This window comes from Eschrichtius robustus, chromosome 12 (assembly GCF_028021215.1).
Source record: "Eschrichtius robustus isolate mEscRob2 chromosome 12, mEscRob2.pri, whole genome shotgun sequence".
NCBI lineage: Eukaryota > Metazoa > Chordata > Mammalia > Artiodactyla > Eschrichtiidae > Eschrichtius > Eschrichtius robustus.
Genome location: NC_090835.1, coordinates 9,146,228 through 9,168,443, shown reverse-complemented (window position 1 = coordinate 9,168,443; position 22,216 = coordinate 9,146,228). Strand labels below are relative to the sequence as shown.

Here is a 22,216-nt window from a genome sequence, read left to right as displayed (position 1 = left end):
CTCTACTCTGCTTTCCTTTGTATTGGCTTCTTCCTCTGAGAAATGACTTTCTCTTTATAGCCATGAGCACCAGCATCCTTACATCCTGGAAACTGCAAGTCCAACAGAAACAAAGATTTTTATCCTACGTAATCTCTGTAAAAGCCGTGAAGTTAAATGCTGTGCCATTCTGTAATGACCCCATCCCTGACCCAGTCTCTGGGGCTAGGAGGTTGGAATGTATCAGTGGTTGACAAAGTGTGCTGGCTAGAGAATCTCCAGCAACACCATCTGTGATTTTGTTAGAAATATATTCTCTCGGGTCCCATCCTAGTCCCAGTGAATCAGAAAATCTGAGAGTGGGGTTCAGCATGCTGGGTTGTAAAAAAAAAACCCTCCAAGTGATTCTAATGTGTACTCAAGCTTGAGAACGACGCAATATCCTAATTGGCCCAGCCTGGGTCTTGCTTGCTGCCCCTGGAGTTTCCGTGTAAATCCCATCTCACAGAAAGCACATAGAAAAAAAAAAAAAAAAAAAAAAAAAAATGTGAGGAACTGATACCAGGAAAAAAAGAAGAATAGATGCTGTGCTGGAAAAGATGAGATATCAGCCCAGTAATAAAGTTCTTCATTTCCAATGCCATTATTTCTCAGAAGACTGTTAATTATGAATTCCCCTCCAGAAAGCCAATATTCTAATTAAGCAAGCACACGTTCATCCTTCTCTAGGATATAGTGTTTTAGTTTAAGTTTCATCTCCAAATAGGTACATGGCTAATCTTGAAAGGTTTCCAGACCATATTACTTTCTTATCAAATGCTTCGTTAACTACAATTAAAACCTTCAATAATGAATCTTATCACTCCTCTGTGATAAATAGGTTCATTTGCTTCAAAATTTCTCAATGAAAATGGCAGTGATGCCTACAGAATTTTAGAAAACGTGGTTAGCACTGCAATGTCATCCAAAATAATTTAAAAACAATTAAAAAAAACAAAAGCATCTAATAAGGGAAATGAATACAGCTTTTCACGTTACTTAAGATTTTTAACTTAATTTGGGACATTTGCACTTATTACCCAGGAGACGGCAGTAGAGAGCACGTCAGTAGTCTCTGACTTTATCTAATCCTAAGAATCCTCTGAGTACTTGTTGAAAATAAAGATCCAAAGGCTCCTTTTCAGGATATTCTTATTTGGGGGGTCTAGGGTGGGAACAGGGAATCTGTATTTCCGATAGCTACCACAGGGAATTCTTACAATCCGGCGTGTTTGGCACACTCTACAGTGCTGAAGACTGAAGGTGCTACAGTGGAACGGTGTGGGGGTGAATCTTGGTTGTAGCTCCTACAGCTGGGGGTTAGTTGCTTTACCTCGTCAAGTCTCACATGTTGCTCTCATTACTGTTTATTGTTATTGTTCTTTTTCTTTCCTCTTAACTAACCTACCTGTTGCACCTTCTTATTTCTTGTTGCAGATAGAGGACATGCAGTGGGGTAAAGGACTCCGGGAGATCCCCCCGTCAGTGTGTACACTGCCATGCAAGCCTGGGCAAAGAAAGAAGACACAGAAGGGAACTCCTTGCTGCTGGACCTGTGAGCCTTGTGATGGCTACCAGTACCAGTTTGATGAGATGACATGCCAGCATTGCCCCTACGACCAGCGACCCAATGAAAACCGAACCGGCTGCCAGGAGATCCCCATCATCAAACTGGAGTGGCACTCCCCCTGGGCCGTCATCCCTGTCTTCCTCGCCATGTTGGGGATCATCGCCACTATATTTGTCATGGCCACTTTCATCCGCTACAATGACACTCCCATCGTCCGGGCATCTGGGCGGGAACTGAGCTATGTTCTGTTGACGGGCATCTTTCTTTGCTACATCATCACTTTCCTGATGATAGCCAAACCTGATGTGGCAGTGTGTTCTTTCCGGAGAGTTTTCTTGGGCTTGGGTATGTGCATCAGTTATGCAGCCCTTTTGACAAAAACCAATCGGATTTATCGCATATTCGAACAGGGCAAGAAATCAGTGACAGCTCCCAGACTCATAAGCCCAACATCACAGCTGGCGATCACTTCTAGTTTAATATCAGTTCAGCTTCTAGGTGTCTTCATTTGGTTTGGTGTTGACCCACCCAACATCATCATAGACTATGATGAACACAAGACAATGAACCCTGAGCAGGCCCGGGGAGTTCTCAAATGTGACATTACGGATCTCCAGATTATCTGCTCCTTGGGATATAGCATTCTTCTCATGGTCACATGTACTGTGTATGCCATCAAGACTCGGGGTGTCCCAGAGAATTTTAATGAAGCCAAGCCCATTGGATTCACCATGTACACGACGTGTATAGTCTGGCTTGCCTTCATTCCCATTTTTTTTGGCACCGCTCAGTCGGCGGAAAAGGTAAGTGAAAATGCACACCGCACCATGCGTTTCAAAAATGTGTTCCTTTTTGAAAATATTGAAGCCAAATCGATTGTATAGAGCAAGAGGTTTTAAAAATGCAGAATGGTATTCCCAAGACTAGACAAATCCTGAATTAATAGGCATCAATGCTACAGAAGTGCAAAACCTGCCTTGAGCTGTGCTATTGGGTTGGCCAAAAAGTTCGTCCGGGTGTTTCTGTGACATTGTACCGAAAACCCGAATGAACTTTTTGGCCAACCCAATACATTCATTCCACTGGAAACCAACCAGAGGTGTAGCCTTTTCAAGTCAACTGATTAGAGAGTGATGCAATGTAGCAAGAGATTATCCAGTATAGCATAATCCAATCTGTCTAAATTAAACCTTCCTATTCATTCATTACCCACTCCCTCTTCTTTCATATGTATTTCCTTGGGATAAGAGAGGAGGGCCACAGCCCATTATTTCCCAGGATAAGGGTGGTCATCACCAGCTCTCTTCCTAGTGGCTGTGTAGGCACTCACTGTGGATTGGATCATGTGTGTGAACTATACATCATATGTCTGTATCTACATGTATCTCTAAATGGGTGGATATAGGAGACCTTTGGTTGTCATTCCAGTCTATAGGCTCCCTACAGCTAGATGTACAGTAATTGCCTCAAATGAGGCAGAGAGATACCAGAGACTCAAGTCTCCAGCAGTGGGAGGGCCAGTATGTCACAGGGGAAGTGTCATCTGGCTGCAAAAGTTCAAAGTTTTCAAAATTAGTGGGCTCTAAAATGTTGATCGTAGATACGTTCAGTGTACATGACCTCCCCCTCCCCATATATAGAGTTTTATGTTTTTTATGAGTCTGTAAGCTAGGCAGTCCTAATATGTTGAATCTTAATGCAACTGATATATGTGTAGCTGTAGCTTTGACATGTGCGCGAGTCAGGCAATGCTACTGTGTTGATTATAAACGTGATTCATATACATCTGAGCTCTGTGCTCACCTGGACATGGTTTTGTATATATGCAAACTGGGCAATCCTAATAGGTTGATTTTAATAAGATGTGGTGACCTTTACTCAGTGAAGGTAGCTCTGGCACCTCATTACAGCTGAAGCCAGAACTGAGACTTAAGTCCTCACTGGCACACTCTATAGAGAGAGAGCACAGTTACAGCTTGATTCGAAGTCAGCACATCAGGCGGCTAGCCTGGTACCACGGCACTTTGGAGAAGTCTCTTAAACATTCAAGGACTTAGCGCCCTAAGTGGGGAGAACAAGGACTGAAGTAGAAATGTCTACAAATTTACAAATCTCTGCTTCTGGGAATTAGTTGAATCTGGTTGTTTATAATCATAGAAAGGATTAATGGACTTTGGCTGGTTTTCCAACTGAAAAGATGTCTTTTACCTAAACGGTTTGATTCAGCAGCTATAAGATTGGACTGTGTTTAAAATTAAAAAGGCAAATATCTTATGAAAGCACATAGAATTCTAAAACCAAGGACAGTGAATGGTTCCAGATTACGGTTTTAGTCATAAAAGGAAGTTCTTAGAGGAAGTTCTTCTTGAACATACGCTCAGTGAGCAAAGTATGTGTCCGGAAGTATGTTTCAAATTCATAATGCATGTTTACTATCTGTGAAACCAACTTGAATTTCATTTCATTGCTTTATCCCTGGGCCAGGGGAATAGTAAAATATGAGGTAGGGTAGTGAAATGCACCGTATGGCAGCACGTTGATAATCGTGGACATTTTTCTGGGGTCTGATGTGCATCATCAAAGCCTATTGAGATAATCATTATTCTGTTATTAAACACAATTTCCCATGCAACAGGAAAAAAATATTAGAGCTTTTTCTTGTAAATTTATGCTTGAGGAGTATAAAAGGCAGGGATCATTGCAGCTGTTCTATAGATGAGACTTGTTGTAATGCATATTTGGCATTATAGGTCTCTACCATTTCATTTGTCATTTCTAGCCATTTCTAGTCATGACTCTGAATCTTGTCAGTTAAGATCAGGGGTATGATTTACTCATTTAAAAACCTGAGAAGGATACAAGTTTTCAGGAGCTGGATTCACTGATTCTGGTTGTTCTAGAAAACATTGCATTGGTCGAACCGGACTACAGGAAAAACTAAGCTGTCTTCAAGCAGTGTGCTTTGTATACCAGAATATAGATGGCACATATTTCTCTTTGTATACTCTCAGTGAATTATGATGTTTTACAGAGTTGTTTGACACAATTAAAGGTACCAAATTGCCAACTGGGAACAGTGAATTTTTCATGAAAATGCGCATGCCTTCATGCTAGGCATGTGGCTAGAGTACATGAAACCATGGAATTTATTTATTTATTTATTTTTAACTTTTTATTTTCCTTATCTTCTTTTTAATTTTTTTTTTTGTTATTAGTCATCAATTTTATACACATCAGTGTATACGTATCAATCCCAATCGCCCAATTCATCACACCACCATCCCCACCCCACCACGGCTTTCCCCCCTTGGTGTCCATACGTTTGTTCTCTACATCTGTGTCTCAACTTCTGCCCTGCAAACCAGTTCATCTGTACCATTTTTCTAGGTTCCACATACATGTGTTAATATACGATATTTGTTTTTCTCTTTCTGACTTATTTCACTCTGTATGACAGTCTCTAGACCCATCCACGTCTAAACAAATGACCCAGTTTCGTTCCTTTTTATGGCTGAGTAATATTCCATTGTATATATGTACCACACCTTCTTTATCCATTCGTCTGTCGAAGGGCATTTAGGTTGCTTCCATGACCTGGCTATTGTAAATAGTGCTGCAATGAACATTGGGGTGCATGTGTCTTTTTGAATTATGGTTTTCTGTGGGTATATGCCCAGTAGTAGGATTGCTGGATCATATGGTAATTCTATTTTTAGTTTTTTAAGGAACCTCCATACTGTTCTCCGTAGTGGCTGTATCAATTTACATTCCCACCAACAGTGCAAGAGTTTCCCCTTTTCTCCACACCCTCTCCAGCATTTGTTGTTTGTAGATTTTCTGATGATGCCCATTCTAACTGGTGTGAGGTGATACCTCATTGTAGTTTTGATTTGCATTTCTCTAATAATTAGTGATGTTGAGCAGCTTTTCATGTGTTTCTTGGCCATCTGTATGTGTTCTTTGGAGAAATGTCTATTTAGGTCTCCTGCCCATTGTTGGATTGGGTTGTTTGTTTCTTTAATATTGAGGTGCATGAGCTGTTTATATATTTTGGAGATTAACCCTTTGTCCGTTGATTCTTTTGCAAATATTTTCTCCCATTCAGAGGGTTGTCCTTTCGTCTTGTTTATGGTTTCCTTTGCTGTGCAAAAGCTTTGAAGTTTCATTAGGTCCCATTTGTTTATTTTTGTTTTTATTTCCATTACTCTAGGAGGTGGATCAAAAAACATCTTGCTGTGATTTATGTCAAAGAGTGTTCTTCCTATGTTTTCCTCTAAGAGTTTTATAGTGTCTGGTCTTACATTTAGGTCTCGATTCCATTTTGAGTTTATTTTTGTGTATGGTGTTAGGGAGTGTTCTAATTTCATTCTTTTACATGTAGCTGTCCCAGTTTTCCCAGCACCACTTTTTGAAGAGGCTGTCTTTTCTCCATTGTGTATCCTTGCCTCCTTCATCATAGATTAGTTGACCATAGGTGCGTGGGTTTATCTCTGGGCTTTCTATCTTGTGCCATTGATCTATGTTTCTGTTTTTGTGCCAGTACCATATTGTCTTGATTACTGTAGCTTTGTAGTATAGTCTGAAGTCAGGGAGTCTGATTCCTCCTGCTCCGTTTTTTTCCCTCAAGACTGCTTGGGCTATTCGGGGTCTTTTGTGTCTCCATACAAATTTTAAGATTTTTTTGTTCTAGTTCTGTAAAAAATGCCATTGGTAATTTGATAGGGATTACATTGAATCTGTAGATTGCTTTGGGTAGTATAGTCATTTTCACAATATTGATTCTTCCAATCCAAGAACATGGTATATCTCTCCATCTGTTGGTATCATCTTTAATTTCTTTCATCAGTGTCTTATAGTTTTCTGCATACAGGTCTTTTGTCTCCCTAGGTAGGTTTATTCCTAGGTATTTTATTCTTTTTGTTGCGGTGGTAAATGGGAGTGTTTCCTTAATTTCTCTTTCAGATTTTTCATCAGTAGTGTATAGGAATGCAAGAGATTTCTGTGCATTAATTTTGTATCCTTCAACTTTACCAAATTCATTGATTTAGCTCTAGTAGTTTTCTGGTGGCATCCTTAGGATTCTCTATGTATAGTATCATGTCATCTGCAAACAGTGACAGTTTTACTTCTTCTTTTCCAATTCGTATTCCTTTTATTTCTTTTTCTTCTCTGATTGCCGTGGCTAGGACTTCCAAAACTATGTTGAATAATAGTGGTGAGAGTGGACATCCTTGTCTTATTCCTGATCTTAGAGGAAATGCTTACAGTTTTTCACCATTGAGAATGATGTTTGTTGGCTGTGGGTTTGTCATATATGGCCTTTATTATGTTGAGGTAGGTTCCCTCTGTGCCCACTTTCTGGAGAGTTTTTATCATAAATGGGTGTTGAATTTTGTCAAAAGCTTTTTCTGCATCTACTGAGATGATCATATGGTTTTTATTCTTCAATTTGTTAATATGGTGTATCACATGGATTGATTTGCATATATTGAAGAATCCTTGCATCCCTGGGGTAAATCCCACTTGATCGTGGTGTATGATCCTTTTAATGTGCTACTGGATTCTGTTTGCTAGTATTTTGTTGAGGATTTTTGCATCTATATTCATGAGTGCAAATGGTCTGTAATTTTCTTTTTTTGTAGTATCTTTGTCTGGTTTTGGTATCAGGGTGATGGTGGCCTCATAGAATGAGTTTGGGAGTGTTCCTTCCTCTGCAAATTTTTGGAAGAGTTTGAGAAGGATGGGTTTTAGCTCTTCTCTAAATGTTTGGTAGAATTCATCTGTGAAGCCATCTGGTCCTGGACTTTTGTTTGTTGGAAGATGTTTAATCACAGTTTCAATTTCAGTACTTGTGATTGGTCTGTTCATATTTTCTATTACTTCCTGGTTCAGTTTTGGAAGGTTATACCTTTATAAGAATTTGTCCATTTCTTCCAGGTTGTCCATTTTATTGGCATAGAGTTGCCTGTAGTAGTCTCTTAGGATGCTTTGTATTTCTGCGGTGTCTGTTGTAACTTCTCCTTTTTCATTTCTCATTTTATTGATTTGAGTCCTCTCCCTCTTTTTCTTGATGAGTCTGGCTAATGGTTTATCAATTTTGTTTATCTTCTCAAAGAACCAGCTTTTAGTTTTATTGATCTTTGCTATTGTTTTCTTTGTTTCTATTTCATTTATTTCTGCTCTGATCTTTATGATTTCTTTCCTTCTGCTAACTTTGGGTTTTGTTTGTTCTTCTTTCTCTAGTTCCTTTAGGTGTAACGTTAGATTGTTCATTTGAGATTTTTCTTGTTTCTCGAGGTAGGCTTGTATAGCTATAAACTTCCCTCTTAGAACTGCTTTTGCTGCATCCCATAGGTTTTGGATCGTCGTATTTTTGTTGTCATTTGTCTCTAGGTATTTTTTGATTTCCTATTTGATTTCTTCAGTGATCTCTTGGTTATTTAGTAGCGTATTGTTTAGCCTCCATGTGTTTGTGTTTTTTACGTTTTTTTCCCTGTAATTCATTTCTAATCTCATAGCGTTGTGGTCAGAAAAGATGCTTGATATGATTTCAATTTTCTTAAATTTACTGAGGCTTGATTTGTGACCCAAGATGTGATCTGTCCTGGAGAATGTTCCTTGCGCACTTGAGAAGAAAGTGTAATCTGCTGTTTTTGGATGGAATGTCCTATATATATCAATTAAATCTATCTGGTCTATTGTGTCATTTAAAGCTTCTGTTTCCTTATTTATTTTCATTTTGGATGATCTGTCCATTGGTGTAAGTGAGGTGTTCAAGTCCCCCACTATGATTGTGTTACTGTCGGTTTCCTCTTTTATAGCTGTTAGCAGTTGCCTTATGTATTGAGATGCTCCTATGTTGGGTGCATATATATTTATAATTGTTATATCTTCTTCTTGGATTGATCGCTTGATCATTATGTAGTGTCCTTCCTTGTCTCTTGTAACATTCTTTACTTTAAAGTCTATTCTATCTGATATGAGTATAGCTACTCCAGCTTTCTTTTGATTTCCATTTGCATGGAATATCTTTTTCCATCCCCTCACTTTCAGTCTGTATGTGTCCCTAGGTCTGAAGCGGGTCTCTTGTAGACAGCATATATATGGGTCTTGTTTTTGTATCCATTCAGCGAGCCTCTGTCTTTTGGTTGGAGCATTTAATCCATTCACGTTTAAGGTAATTATCGATATGTATGTTCCTATGGCCATTTTCTTAATTGTTTTGGGTTTGCTTTTGTAGGTCCTTTTCTTCGCTTGTGTTTCCCACTTAGAGAAGTTCCTTTAGCATTTGTTGTAGAGCTGGTTTGGTGGTGCTGAATTCTCTTAGCTTTTGCTTGTCTGTAAAGCTTTTGATTTCTCCCTCGAATCTGAATGAGATCCTTGCTGGGTAGAGTAATCTTGGTTGTAGTTTCTTCCCTTTCATCACTTTAAGTATATCATGCCACTCCCTTCTGGCTTGTAGAGTTTCTGCTGAGAAATCAGCTGTTAACCTTATGGGAGTTCCCTTGTATGTTGTCATTTTTCCCTTACTGCTTTCAAGAATTTTTCTTTGTCTTTAATTTTTGCCAGTTTGATTACTATGTGTCTTGGCATGTTTCTCCTTGGGTTTATCCTGTATAGAACTCGCTGTGCTTCCTGGACTTGGGTGGCTATTTCCTTTCCCATGTTAGGGAAGTTTTCAACTATAATCTCTTCAAATATTTTCTCGGGTCCTTTCTCTCTCTCTTCTCCTTCTGGGACCCCTATAATGCGAATGTTGTTGTGTTTAATGTTGTCGCAGAGGTCTCTTAGGCTGTCTTCATTTCTTTTCATTCTTTATTCTTTATTCTGTTCTGCAGCAGTGAATTCCACCATTCTGTCTTCCAGGTCACTTATCTGTTCTTCTGCCTCAGTTATTCTGCTATTGATTTCTTCTAGTGTAGTTTTCATTTCAGTTATTGTATTGTTCATCTCTGTTTGTTCTTTAATTCTTCTAGGTCTTTGTTAAACATTTCTTGCATCTTCTCGATCTTTGCCTCCATTCTTATTCCGAGGTCCTGGATCATCTTCACTATCATTATTCTGAATTCTTTTTCTGGAAGGTTGCCTCTCTCCACTTCATTTAGATGTTTTTCTGGGGTTTTATCTTGTTCCTTCATCTGGTACATAGCCCTCTGCCTTTTCATCTTGTCTATCTTCCTGTGAATGTGGTTTTTGTTCCACAGGCTGCAGGATTGTAGTTCTTCTTCTGCTGTCTGCCCTCTGGTGGATGAGGCTATCTAAGAGGCTTGTGTAAGTTTCCTGATGGGAGGCACTGGTGAAACCATGGAATTTAAATTGTGGAAGGCAGCAAATTGCAAAATGCAAAAAGATATCACAGCAAAAGGCATTATTGCCAACCTAATACATACAAAATCATCACCCTTCCATTTTTGTTTAGATTTAAGAGTTGAAGTGTTTCAGCTGGAAGAATTCCATTGTTACAAGACACACAAAAAAAGAAAAATTAAGCGGTGAGTTCAGTAATATCTATTTACTGTTTCAGGATATTGAATTTGTTTTGATTATATGAGTATTTCTTTGTGAAATTTCTCATCAGTTGAGTTCATTAACACAGCCTAAGGTATGAGAAATGTTCCTTATTGTCTTGCAAAACATCAACCCTCATGAAGTTTATTTTTGCTTTTGTTATGGAGGATGCAAGAGGATATTACTATTATCTTGTTTTATCACTGCTAACCCTGTGACTTCTGGAATGAGGATCTTGGATGTGGCCAGGGATGGAAGAGGGAAACTCTAGGCATAAAATAATGACTCCTTATCTTAGGAATTATATTTATGTGACTGAAATGATTCAAGGAGACACCGCAAATGGTAGAATGACAGCACAGCAAGAGCTTGCTTGTCTGGTGAAGTGCTATAATATCCTATTGCTATATACTGGCACAATCTGTTGGACGACTGGATTGTTTTCATGGAAAACAAAGGCTTGACTCGTGGGTGTATCTTTACAAAGAGTTTTTCATGCAGCCAGGTAGGGAGGATACAGGTTATGCTGCTCAAATTTGGGAATCCCTATAGATGCTATGTTTATTCAGTTGTGTTTAGCCTGTTGTTGTCTGGAGGACTTTCTGGGTAAGCCAATATATCATTTCTTACACATGGACAGGGAGACAAGCTTTGTACCGTTTCTACAAAGGCAAAGTAGACCTTTGTATAAAAGGGAAAGGATCAGAGGGTCTCAAAGGTCTTTCCCTCTGTGCACGTGTGTTTGCTTGGATGGGGCGGGGGACGGGTTGGTGAGAAGAGGAGGAAGAAAAGAATTGAGGCATGTTCTGGTCAGCATTTCTGAAAAATGCTGGAAAAAGAGTCTTGAAGTCTTGAAGGAAAAAAAAGTCTTAATACTTAAGTAACAATACTTAAGTAACAGGATTCTTTGGTTTTCACTGAAGCGTATTCCACTGAATGACAGAATTAGGGCCATTGTTGGCAATCTCTGCACCAGCTCAGCGTTTTTAACTCAGTGGTTCAAAATTGTGTCTGTGGTAGTCCCCGGAGAAATTTGTTTTAAAAAATATCACATGTCCACCCACCCCAGCTGGCTCAGTAGGGCTAGGATGGGCATAAAGCTCTAGATTTTTTAAACAAGCATGCTGGCAAAACACCAGTGGAAACCAAGGGTGCTTCTCAAAACTGCCTAAATATTTTCTTTCTAATCCACAAAAGACATTCTCTCAATATTGCCTGATTTCTAATTTAAGAGACTTTGGGGATAAATTAATTCTGATCCCAAACAACTGGAAGGTCCACAAGAAACCAAGAGATCAGAAGGATACTATCCATGGTCAAAGACAAAGTCTAGAGTCAAAAGGTCTGAATAAAGTGTCAACTTCATAGTTTGGACCAGACACCTGAAAAGCCAGAACCAAGGCACTGGCGCTGGAACCAGAGGTAGCAAGAGGGCAGGTGGGCAGGAGTGTTGCCCCGGAGTATTTCTTGAAGAGCTGGGACTATATGCCAAGATCTTTTGATCTTCCAGTTATAGCAGTAGCTCCCCAGAATCTACACACAAAGCAAAACCAGCCTAGGACTAATATTAAGGATCAGAAATATTTGGCAGGGAGGGAAACATTCCCTAATCCATGCCTGAGGCAGACATCACTAATGACCAATGGCAAGCTTCCCCTGAACCCCCCGGTGTGGTCTTGAAATCTTTATCATCATAGTCTTTCTCGGCAACCACTACCAGTAAATCAGAACTGAAAGGAATTTGAAATCCACGTGCCATTTCTGATGTAGTGTTGGGTTTCAATGAATGACCCTCAGAATCTCTTCCCATGCAGCTGTTTGTTGTCACTGTACTGAAGTCCTTGAACAGCTTTTGTTAAGATTAATCTGCTTAAAGGTAAAGAATAGTCAGAGAAATGGGGTGTGTTTGAATTAGGCTTTATTTTGTCTCTGATCACACATCTTTTTTTTTTTTTTTTAATTGTCCAAAGACGTACAGGAAGGAAAAGACCTAGTTCTCTTTGGAAGTAATATATTGGTTAATGCTTCTGCGCTATTTGATTTGATTAAAATTTTCTCCTGGTCTTTCAGCAATTGAATTAACAACTGTGCAACACCTACTGTGCCCCTAGGGCTCTGGGAAGGGCTGCGATGTAGATGTAAAGAAGGCACCATCCTTGTCAGACAGGAACTGAAAGCTAGTGGTCCACACAGGCCTTCAAAGAAATATCACCTGGTGTGAGATAAGCTACACTCGTCACACAAAGAATGCAGGATGGACACACAGAGAAAGGGACCGCCACTTAAGCTTCATGGAAAATGCAACAAGCGGCCGGAAGTGAACAGGCAGAGGAAGTGCTAAGACAATCCATTAAGAAATTCTATCACAAGTGAAAAAGTAGGGGGATGCTGTTTTCAACATACAGTACGTGGACTGAGGAGACGACATTGTGCTTAGGTGATTTTGACTCTTGCAAACCTGAAAGGTTTTTACGAAAAACTCATTCTATTGGTAAATTTTGAAACTACGTGAACCCCACGTTTCATTCCCAAATCAAACTTTTGGCAAGAATCGCCTCTTTCCTAAGGGGTGGGCCGAGTTAATTTTAAATACTAGAGCGTGTAAGCTGAAACACCGCTGTTCTTTCTTAGGATGAATCATCCCCTTATGCATATGTTGAATTGTGCGTGGTCTTCCCTGTGGTGCAGTCCCGCCCCCTCTCCGGTTTTGGGGGCCTGGACTCAGAGATAACAGAGCTAACGATGCAGCAGAAGAGTAGCTGCGTTTGGACTTTCTCTTTGAAGCTATGGAGATCCAACAAAAGTTTCCAAGTGTGGGAGGAATGTGAGCATAGGATATCTTGGAAAGTGAATCCCAGGGATAGTACTTGAGGATGGAGGACGAGCCAAGGTGAAGCAACTAGAGAACTAGTTAAGTAGCTCTTGTCGTCGATGGATCAAAGGATGGCATTGCCTCGAAGAAAGCCTGAAGGACTAGAAAAGATAAAGCAGGTCTGAAAGCTGTTTTGAACGTTTTGAACATTAAAAGAATACGCGAACAGGCTATGTCTTATCTTCCTTTTTGTGTGACTCTGCTTTATTGCTGAAATCAGAGATACGGATTTTTTTTTCTATTTTGTGGGTTTTGCAAGTAACGTTGCCCACTATTTAATCTTTTTTCAAACGGCAACTAAGTGAGGAAAGAAAGGACTCCTGTTATCCCATCCTCTAGAGACAGTCATCGTCAACAGTCTGATGGCTCTACCTCTAGACGTATAAGTACACACACATACACAAACATTTTTTAAAATAAAAATTCTTCTTTTCCCTTCTGGAATGCTTACTAAGACCTTCGCCTTGCATCTAAACACAGTGGAGAGAAACGTCCCAGGTCATAGGCGATGCTGAGGCCATTTGTTCACCCACGCTGTGATGGGCATGCATACTGGTGGTTGAGGCATTACTTCTGCTATTTAATTTTGTCTGTTCAAATTTTTATCAAAATCTTGTGAAACCATCTCTTTTCTGCTTCCTGCTCTGACCTTGGTGACAGCTGAGCTTCTCTCCAAACAGCCCTCTGAAGCCAGCTGTTTGCACATCTGGCATTAGCCAATGGCTTGGAATAGTACAGTCCTCTCTGCTCCCTTCATGATGCATCAGCTAATTTCAAGTGCTGTCACCTAGGATAATTGGAGCCTTCACCATCTCAGTCCTTTCCTTTAGCCAGAAAAGGTAGTTCAACGGGTAAAACCCAAGAGCCTGTGTAAAACTGAATTGAGCTAGAACTAATAAGGAAATAACTTACTACATTAAAACCATTCAAGGCCCCAACCATTCAAGGTTTGAACAGAGAGGTACTCAAAAATATTTCTGCTAAAAAGAAGACTTAACAAGAGTGTTGAATCTGCCCCCCATAGTGTGTTCCCTGGAGCCCAGTTTTCCCATTAGGTGTCTTTCATTTTGAGACGTCAGCCACCAAAAGACCTAGTCACCAGGACCCAGACCTCACCTTTATAACTAGTATGAGGATAATGAGACAAATCTCTGTTCTTCGGCATTTCTAAGACCATCAGAGACCACCCATCATTTTCACAAACAACTCTTCTCAAAGCGCAGGAAATCGTAATGAAACACAGTTTACTGATGAGCAGTCAGAGGATTGCCAAGTCCAGCCTTGGGGGCTGGAGATCCCTGTACTGTAGTTCATAATACGTACTGGTCTCACGAGCATTGCTTTCAGGTCCCAGTTGCCCTCTGGTCCTAGAAGGCCATTCCTCCCTACCCCTTCATCTTATGGTGCTCTGAATCTAATCACCTTTTGGAATTTGCACATTTTGGGTGTGTCATTTAACCTTTTTGGTCCTAGGGTTTTTCATCTGCACAATGGGTATAATTATTCCTTCTTCTATGTTTGTTTAAGAGCAAATGAGTTCTCTAACTTGTTTAGCACAACATTTAAAAGACTGATGATACCAGGTACTGGTGAGGATGTGGGACAATGGGTACTCTCATACTCTGCTGGTGGAAGTGTCAAAGATAGTATAGTCACTTTGGAAAACAGTTTGGCAGGTTCTTAAAATGAAAAGCGTGCACCTACCGTACTACTCTAGCCATTCGTCCTCTGTCTTTACCCGTGAGATATGAAAGAATATGTCCATACACAGACTTGTACATCAATTTTTTTGTAGATTTATTTACTATTTTTGTAAAAATATTTATTTTATTATTATTTTTTAATTAATTTATTTTTATTTTTGGCTGTGTGCAGGCTCTCTAGTTGTGGCTACTCTCTGTTGCGGTGCGTGGGCTTCTCATTGCAGTGGCTTCTCTTGCTGCGGAGCACAGGCTCTAAGCGCACAGGCTTTAGTAGTTGTGGCATGTGGGCTCCGTAGCTGTGGTGCACGGGCTTCGTTGCTCCGCGGCATGTGGGATCTTCCCGGACCAGGGCTCGAACCTGTGTCGCCTGCATTGGCAGGCGGATTCTTAACCACTGTGCCACCAGGGAAGCCCTGTAGATTTATTTTTCATAGTCCAAAACTGGAAACAATCCAAGTGCCCATCAATAGGTGAATGGATATGCAAATTACAGTCTCTTCATAAAATGGAATACTACTGTGCAGTAAAAAGCATCAGAGTATTGATACGTCCAACAGCATGGATAAATCGTAAGTAATTACTCTGAGTGAAAGAATGCAGATCAAAAAAGAGTGTATAGGTATGATTCCATTTATATCGAATTCTTTTTAATATCCAAATTAATCTATAGTAACAGAAAGCAGATCAGTTGTAGGCTGGGGGTGGTGCTGAAGAATGACAAAGGAGCACAAGGAAATTTGGAGGGTGATGTACGTGTTCACTTTCTTGATTATGGTGATGGTTTCAAGCATGTGTGTGTATATATGTCAGAGCTCATCAAATTGCACACTTCAAATGTGTGCAGTTTATTATGCATCAATTATACATCAGTAAAGCCTTTAAAAATTGCTTTGCACAGAAACCCTTCTCGTCATCCTCCTTTTTCTTGAAACTTAATAATTAAGTGTTCTGGGACTTCCCTGGTGACGCAGTGGTTAAGAATCCGCCTGCCCGTGCAGGGGACACGGGTTCGAGCCCTGGTCCGGGAAGATCCCACAAGCCGTGGAGCAACAAAGCCCGTGTGCCACAACTATTGACCCTGCGCTCTAGAGCCCGCGAGCCACAACTACTGAAGCCCGCGCGCCTAGAGCCCGTGCTCCGCAACAAGAGAAGCCACCACAGTGAGAAGCCCGCGCACCGCAACGAAGAGTATCCCCCGCTGGCCACAACTAGAGAAAGCCCGCACGCAGCAACAAAGACCCAATGCAGCAAAAAAAAAAAAAAAAAAAATTAAGTGTTCTTATACCTATTGGCCTATTTGCACAGTGCTGACACAAGAAATTGCATCGGAAATAAAACTAGAATTGTATAAATGAGAGTATAGAGAGCACCTCACACATTCTCTGGCAAATGGTAAATACTCAATAAAGGAGAACCATAACCTTCCATCCTAGGCTCCCCTTAGCAAAAATTTCTGTCTAAGTCAAGGCAGGAGGGTGAACAGACGGTGAAATAGTCATGCATTTGGGGGAACTGTAAGTAGAGGCTGTAGTGTGGCATAGAGGGAAAGCAAGAGCTAACTCTGGAGAGGTGGGTAGAGGTGAAATCTTAGAGGATCCTGTATGCTTGACCTTGTTTTTTAAGGAAGCGGGTAGTGAGCTTCAGTGAGTTTTAGGGCAGGGGTGTGATGCTGTTGGATTTATGTTTTAGAAAGATTACTCATGGCTTATGAGTAATGGTTTGCATGATAGTTGTAATATTGTGATTTATAATAAGAAATATATATCTGATCTTCATTCCATTTCTGGCATGGAGCTACTAAAAGCCTCGGAATTTCCTAAGCTAGGAGAGCTGTAAAGGTGTCTTTTGTTATGTTAATGAAGTACCTTTTGGGCCTCCAGGAGAGGTTGCCAGGATCCAGGCTTGTGATTAGAGTTACAACTTCTGTTTCCACCCCTGACCTCTGGGTCAATCAGCATTGACCGATGATTTAATCTTTCGCGCCTAATTAATGCAGCCTCCATAAAATCCCAAAAGGATGGGGTTTGGAGAACTTCTGGGTTGGTGAACACTTGGAGAACTGGGGAGAGCAGCGTGCTCCAAGAGCATTTTCCATACCCTTTCCCCATACCTGTGACGTATACATATCTTCCCTCTGGCCATTCCTGATTTATATTGTTTTATAAAAACAAAACAAAACAAAACAACAGTCGTCTAATTAGTTAATGTTCCTGAGTTCTGTGAGCCACTCCAGCAAAATAATCCTAAGGAGGGGGCTGCTGGGACCTCCAGTGTATAGCCAGTAGGTCAGAAGCACAGGTGACAACCGGGACAAGCAGTTGGCATGTGAAGTGCAGTCGGGGGTGCAGTCTCATGGGACTGAGCCCTTAACCTAGAATATGATGCTATCTTCCATAGTATCAGAACTGAGTTGATTTGTAGGATATCCGGCAGGTGTCAGACTACTGGGGGAAAAGAAGTCCCATATGTTGGAACTGGGTGCAGAACATTTTACAGTTAATATGTGAAGTTCTGTCCTGGGCAGACAGACAGTGGTTACCAGTAATGATTTAAATGGATTTTTTCCTATAACCAGACTTTTAGATCCATGATAGTATGCAACCTGAGGGGTGAGGAAGAGTGAAAAGAGTCTGTTGGATGAAAAACTTGGATCAGAGCTGGTAGCCAGCTGTACTTTCCTTCTCTTCCCTTTTGGTGAAGGGGCCAGCAAACCTCCCACACCAAAGAACGTTAGATGGACTTGGGAATTCCAGTTCTGCTCACTCCCCTGTCTCGTAGGATGGTTGGTGGGGAGGAGACTTTGAAACACTGCCTCCAATCTACACTCTCCCTCCCCAGGTAAAGAGAGGGACCTGCAGGTGAAACTGCAACCGATAGTATTCAGTAGCTGATATATATTATGGGTATTAGTAAGAGTTTGTTTTGAAGAGTATCTATATAGCAGAAATACTGTCTATACACATTTCCCCGTGCTTTGGGTGTTCTCACTGTGTTGCCACCATTCCCTCTTTTTCCAAAGGTGATGGGGGCTTTTGAACCGGAAGCGGTTCCTAATGAATAAAGCTGTCCTCAGCTGATTGGCCCTTTGTCTTGAGAATCAGGGTGCATGTTGTCTGCTATAGAGTTCCCACCCTCTGAGAGCCCAGCTTGTTAGCCTGTGCCTTTGGTAGCCCTCTACCCCCACTCAGCACTACAGTTGACTCTCCAGGTCTGCCTGGGTTGGGACATAAAGCCATTGGGAAGTCAGTGCATCAGGAAGCAAATGGTCTCAAATAAATGATAATCCAGTTACAGACTTGGAGGAGGGCTCATGTGGAATTTTTCAACTCTGATTGAATAAAAGTGACATTTTCCCATTCACATCTCAGGCACATAAGGGTATCTGAGAAGAGAGGGGGCCACACGTAGTCAACAGAGCAATTGTAGGGCAAGGCTGAGAGCACAGTGTGGCAAGGAATTTAAAGGACACGCCCGTGCCACTCAATTAGCAATTCCTTGAGGTTTCAAAAGTCTTTATATACGTGAAGGAGGAACCTCAGGCACACTGGGTCATCAGTAAAAATCCATTGGTAGACAATTAAATGATGAAACAAAAAGTCCTATTTTCTTTCCTGTATCACAGGCTCTCCAGTCTTCACTCTGAACTTTGAAGCAGTGATCTTACTTTTCTGATTTCTTACTTCCAAGAAGCTAAAACTGTTTCCAAAGAGGCTTGATTTATATATAAGGAGTCAGTTTTTCACACCTGGGAGATTCTGGGTAACAGACCCAAAGCCCCAGATCAATTTGTCGTGATCGGGTTTTAGCATCCAAGACTGGATATGTACGCTGGCTAAATCTGTCTTCCAATTCGACCAGTTCCATTGTGTTTCTCCAGTAACCTTCCCAGTGCCCTGTCAAAGTGACTAGGTTGGGATGCCATGGCCAAATTACCCTGTAGATGTGGTGAGGGCTGCTACCTGGTGCTGGATCATGTGCCAGATGAATGAGGTGCTTAGTTTTAACCCAGTAATCAGGTCATTATCTCCTTGTTTAATGTTCCAGATCTTGAGATCTAGAAGTACGTTGTGCAATTCTATTTTAAAAAATTTAACTAGAGGCAAGGAACCACCCACATGTTTTCATTTGTGTAGTGAAATTTAATTTAATTTTTAATCCCCTTTTCCCAGAATCCTTGCTGGGTGGACAGGGGTAGAGCTAAGTGTATAGGACTTTGGCATTTTTGTAATAGTTTTGAAATTGGGACATTACTCAGTTATATTGTAGTGGGAAATGGGCTCAAAATCTTCAGATTTTCCACTGTTGAAAATATGGCACAAAAGCTTATAAACAACAAACAGAGGCAAACTGCTGACACAGGAGTTGAACCAAACACTCTAGGAAGACCTACGTAAGAGAAGGAGACTTCACCATCTGATTCCGGGGTTAAGAGCTGTGTGGATGATTTGTAAGCAAGCTCGTTAAATTTTCAATCCCAATAAAAAGCTCTGGGAAATGGAAGGGACTATCGTTTCATTTTGTCATAGAAATCCAGTTTCCCACTACAGCTGTTACAAAAGGAAAATGTAAGGAAATGATTTCTTAATGGTGATGCTGGCAGTCGGTCTGCCTGATACAGAAGCATCAATGTCTGTAACGGGTCCTCAGGTACCTAAAATTGAAAATCGTCTCTCTAACGTGTCTGTGCATTCCATTCAGCTGTATGCTCCAGTTGATTGCTTGGCTTATAACCAACAGTCAGTTTTTTGATCCAATGCCTCCCATTGCACAGGTCTGAAAAAAACAGGTTAGTAGATGTACGGAAACAGCAAATATGAAAGGTTTTTTTCCCCATAACGGCACCGTCTTTTTTTTCCCTCCAGTGCCTACTACCTCTGAGCTAGATATTCTAGGAGAGAGGATTTTAAAATAGTTTCCTTTTCTTTTAGAATGGTCTCTGCTATTTAGCAATCCATTTTTAAGTGCCTGTAACATGCTAGGCCCAGAGACCCCACCAACAGGGGATCTTATCCTTCCTTTTTAAAAGAAAAATTCTCCCGTGGCTTCCCATTGGTAATAATAATTTATTATTATTACCTCCCTGCCACCATCAAAATTAGAATAGTATTTAAGCACGTCCTTAGAGCCTGTGAGACTTAGATCAAGGTCATAGACTATGGCCTGTGAGCCAAATCCAACCAGCTGCTTGTTTTTTGTTTTTTGTTTTTAAACATCTTTATTGAAGTATAATTGCTTTACAATGGTGTGTTAGTTTCTGCTTTATAACAAAGTGAATCAGTTATACATATACATATGTTCCCATATCTCTTCCCTCTTGCTAGCTGCTTGTTTTTATAAGTAAAGTTTTATTGGAACACAGCCATGTTTATTAATTTACATACTCCCTATGGCTGCTTTTATTCTACAAGGACAGACTTGAGTAGATGTGGCAGAGATAGTGTGGCCTGCAAAGCCGAAAATATTTATAATCTGGATCTTGACCAAAGAAGTTTGATGTCCTTGCCTTAGATGATCTCGTGCTTTCCTATCTCTTGGATCCTTGTTTCCTGTGCAGCTCATGCTCAGTGATTTCCCTTTGGTCTTGCTGAAATTATTTCTTCCCTTAACATACCGAGACCATTTCCTTCCCAGGACCTCTGCACAGATGTGCCCTCTGTCAAGGATGCTGTCACCGAGAACTTCTCATGCTGCCTTTTTTCATCACTCAGCTCCCAGCTTACAGACTCATATCAGAGGGGTCTTTTAACTCTCCATCCAAGCTCTCTCCATCCCAGTTACTTTCTGTTTCGTCCTAGCATTCATCAGTACCTAATGTCAGCTATTGTTTTGTTCATGTGTTTTTCACCCGTACACTTGGTTTGTCTGGTTCTTTTCTGGATCCCTAGGACCCCAAATGGTGACTGGCCCTAGTGAACACTCAATGAATCCCTGTGGGTTGAATGAATTAATGAATGAACAAATGAATGAATCTGTTTTGGAGTAAGATATAGCCCCTCCCCTAAATAAACAGTTTAGAAGTGGAGAGAGCCATGTAAACTAATATCTGTGAAAATCTCTAAAATATAAAACCATAGGAAAGTAGGTTTATAGTGAGAAATGAGAGAGAGAATTTGCTGGAGGAACATATGCATGAAGACGACACAGACAAAGCAAATCTTCAAGGATTACTAGGCATTGTTGGACAGAGAAGGGCTTTCTAAACTGAAGGAATTGATTGGGAAAGTGATTTATTGAAATTGATTACCATTGAATATATAAAAGTGTCCCATCTCACAAACTATTTTCAGTCTTCAGAAGAGTAAAGCTGACGAAAAAATCCAAAAATACACATGATGGTGAGGGCATGGAAAAATGGATATTCTTATGAACTACAAATGGATGTCTAAACTGATCAAATATTTTTTTTTTATTAATCTGGATTATTTAAAAACTTTTTTTTTAATTTTAAATTTTTTCCAGTTTTATTGAGATAGAATTGACATATATCATTATATTAGTTTAAGGTGCAGAACGTGAATGATTTGACATATGTATATATTGCAGAATGATTACCACAATCAGTTTAGTTAATATCCATTGCTTAAAATAGTTACAAGTTTTCTCTTTTCTTATGATAAGAACTTTAAAGATGTAGTCTCTTAGCAACTTTCAAATATACAGTAGAGTATTGTTAACTATAGTCACCATGCTGTATATTACATACCAGAAATTATTTATGTTATAAATGGAAGTTTATAGTTTTTGATCATCTTCACTCAATTCACTCCCCACCACTTCTGGCAGTCACCAATCTGTTGTCTCTTCCAGTTCCTTTTTTTTTAGATTCCACATATAAGAGAGATCCTACAAGAGATTGTTGGCTTTCTCTGACTGACTTATTTCACTTAGCGTAATGCCCTCAAGGTCCATCCATGTTGTCGGCAATGGCAGGATTTCCTTCTTTTAACGGCTATTTTGTTCACATATTGTTTCTTTTTTTTCATATATACATACATATGTATGCTTATATAAATATATAAATATATATATAATCTTCTTTATCCATTCGTCTACTGATGGACACTTAGGTTGTTTCCATGACTTAGCTATCGTAAATAATGCTCTCATGAACATGGGGTGCAGGTACCTGTTCAAAATATTGATTTTGTTTCCTTTAGATATATTCCCAGAAGTGGAATTGCTGGATTATATGGTAGTTCTATTTTCAATTTTTTGAGGACCCTCAATACTGTTTTCCATAGAGGGTGTACCAGTTAACATTCCCACCAACAGTGCACAAGTGTTCCCTTTTCCCCACGTTCTCACCAACACTTGTTATCTGTTGTCTTTTTGATACTAGGCATTCTAACAGATGCGAGGTGATATTTCATTGTAGTTTTGATTTGCATTCCCCTGATGATTTGTAATGTCAAGCTCCTTTTCATTAACCTGTCAGTCATTTGTATACCTTCTTTGGAAAAATGTCTATTCAGTTCCTCTGCTCATTTTTTAATTAGATTGTTTGGGTTTGTCTGGTTTTGGGGGTTTTTTGGCTATTGAATTGTA

The 22,216-nt window shown here is 40.2% G+C and overlaps 1 protein-coding gene across 2 annotated transcripts in view; it reads left to right on the top strand.

The window, feature by feature from the left end:
- The window catches only part of GRM7 (glutamate metabotropic receptor 7), a 796,163-nt gene that overhangs the window by 673,546 nt on the left and 100,401 nt on the right, over positions 1-22,216 (top strand). For both annotated transcript variants that reach the window (XM_068557650.1, XM_068557651.1), the window contains exon 8: positions 1,456-2,391. In XM_068557650.1, coding sequence (XP_068413751.1) covers positions 1,456-2,391 — 936 coding nt within the window. The remainder of the gene's footprint in view (positions 1-1,455; positions 2,392-22,216) is intronic.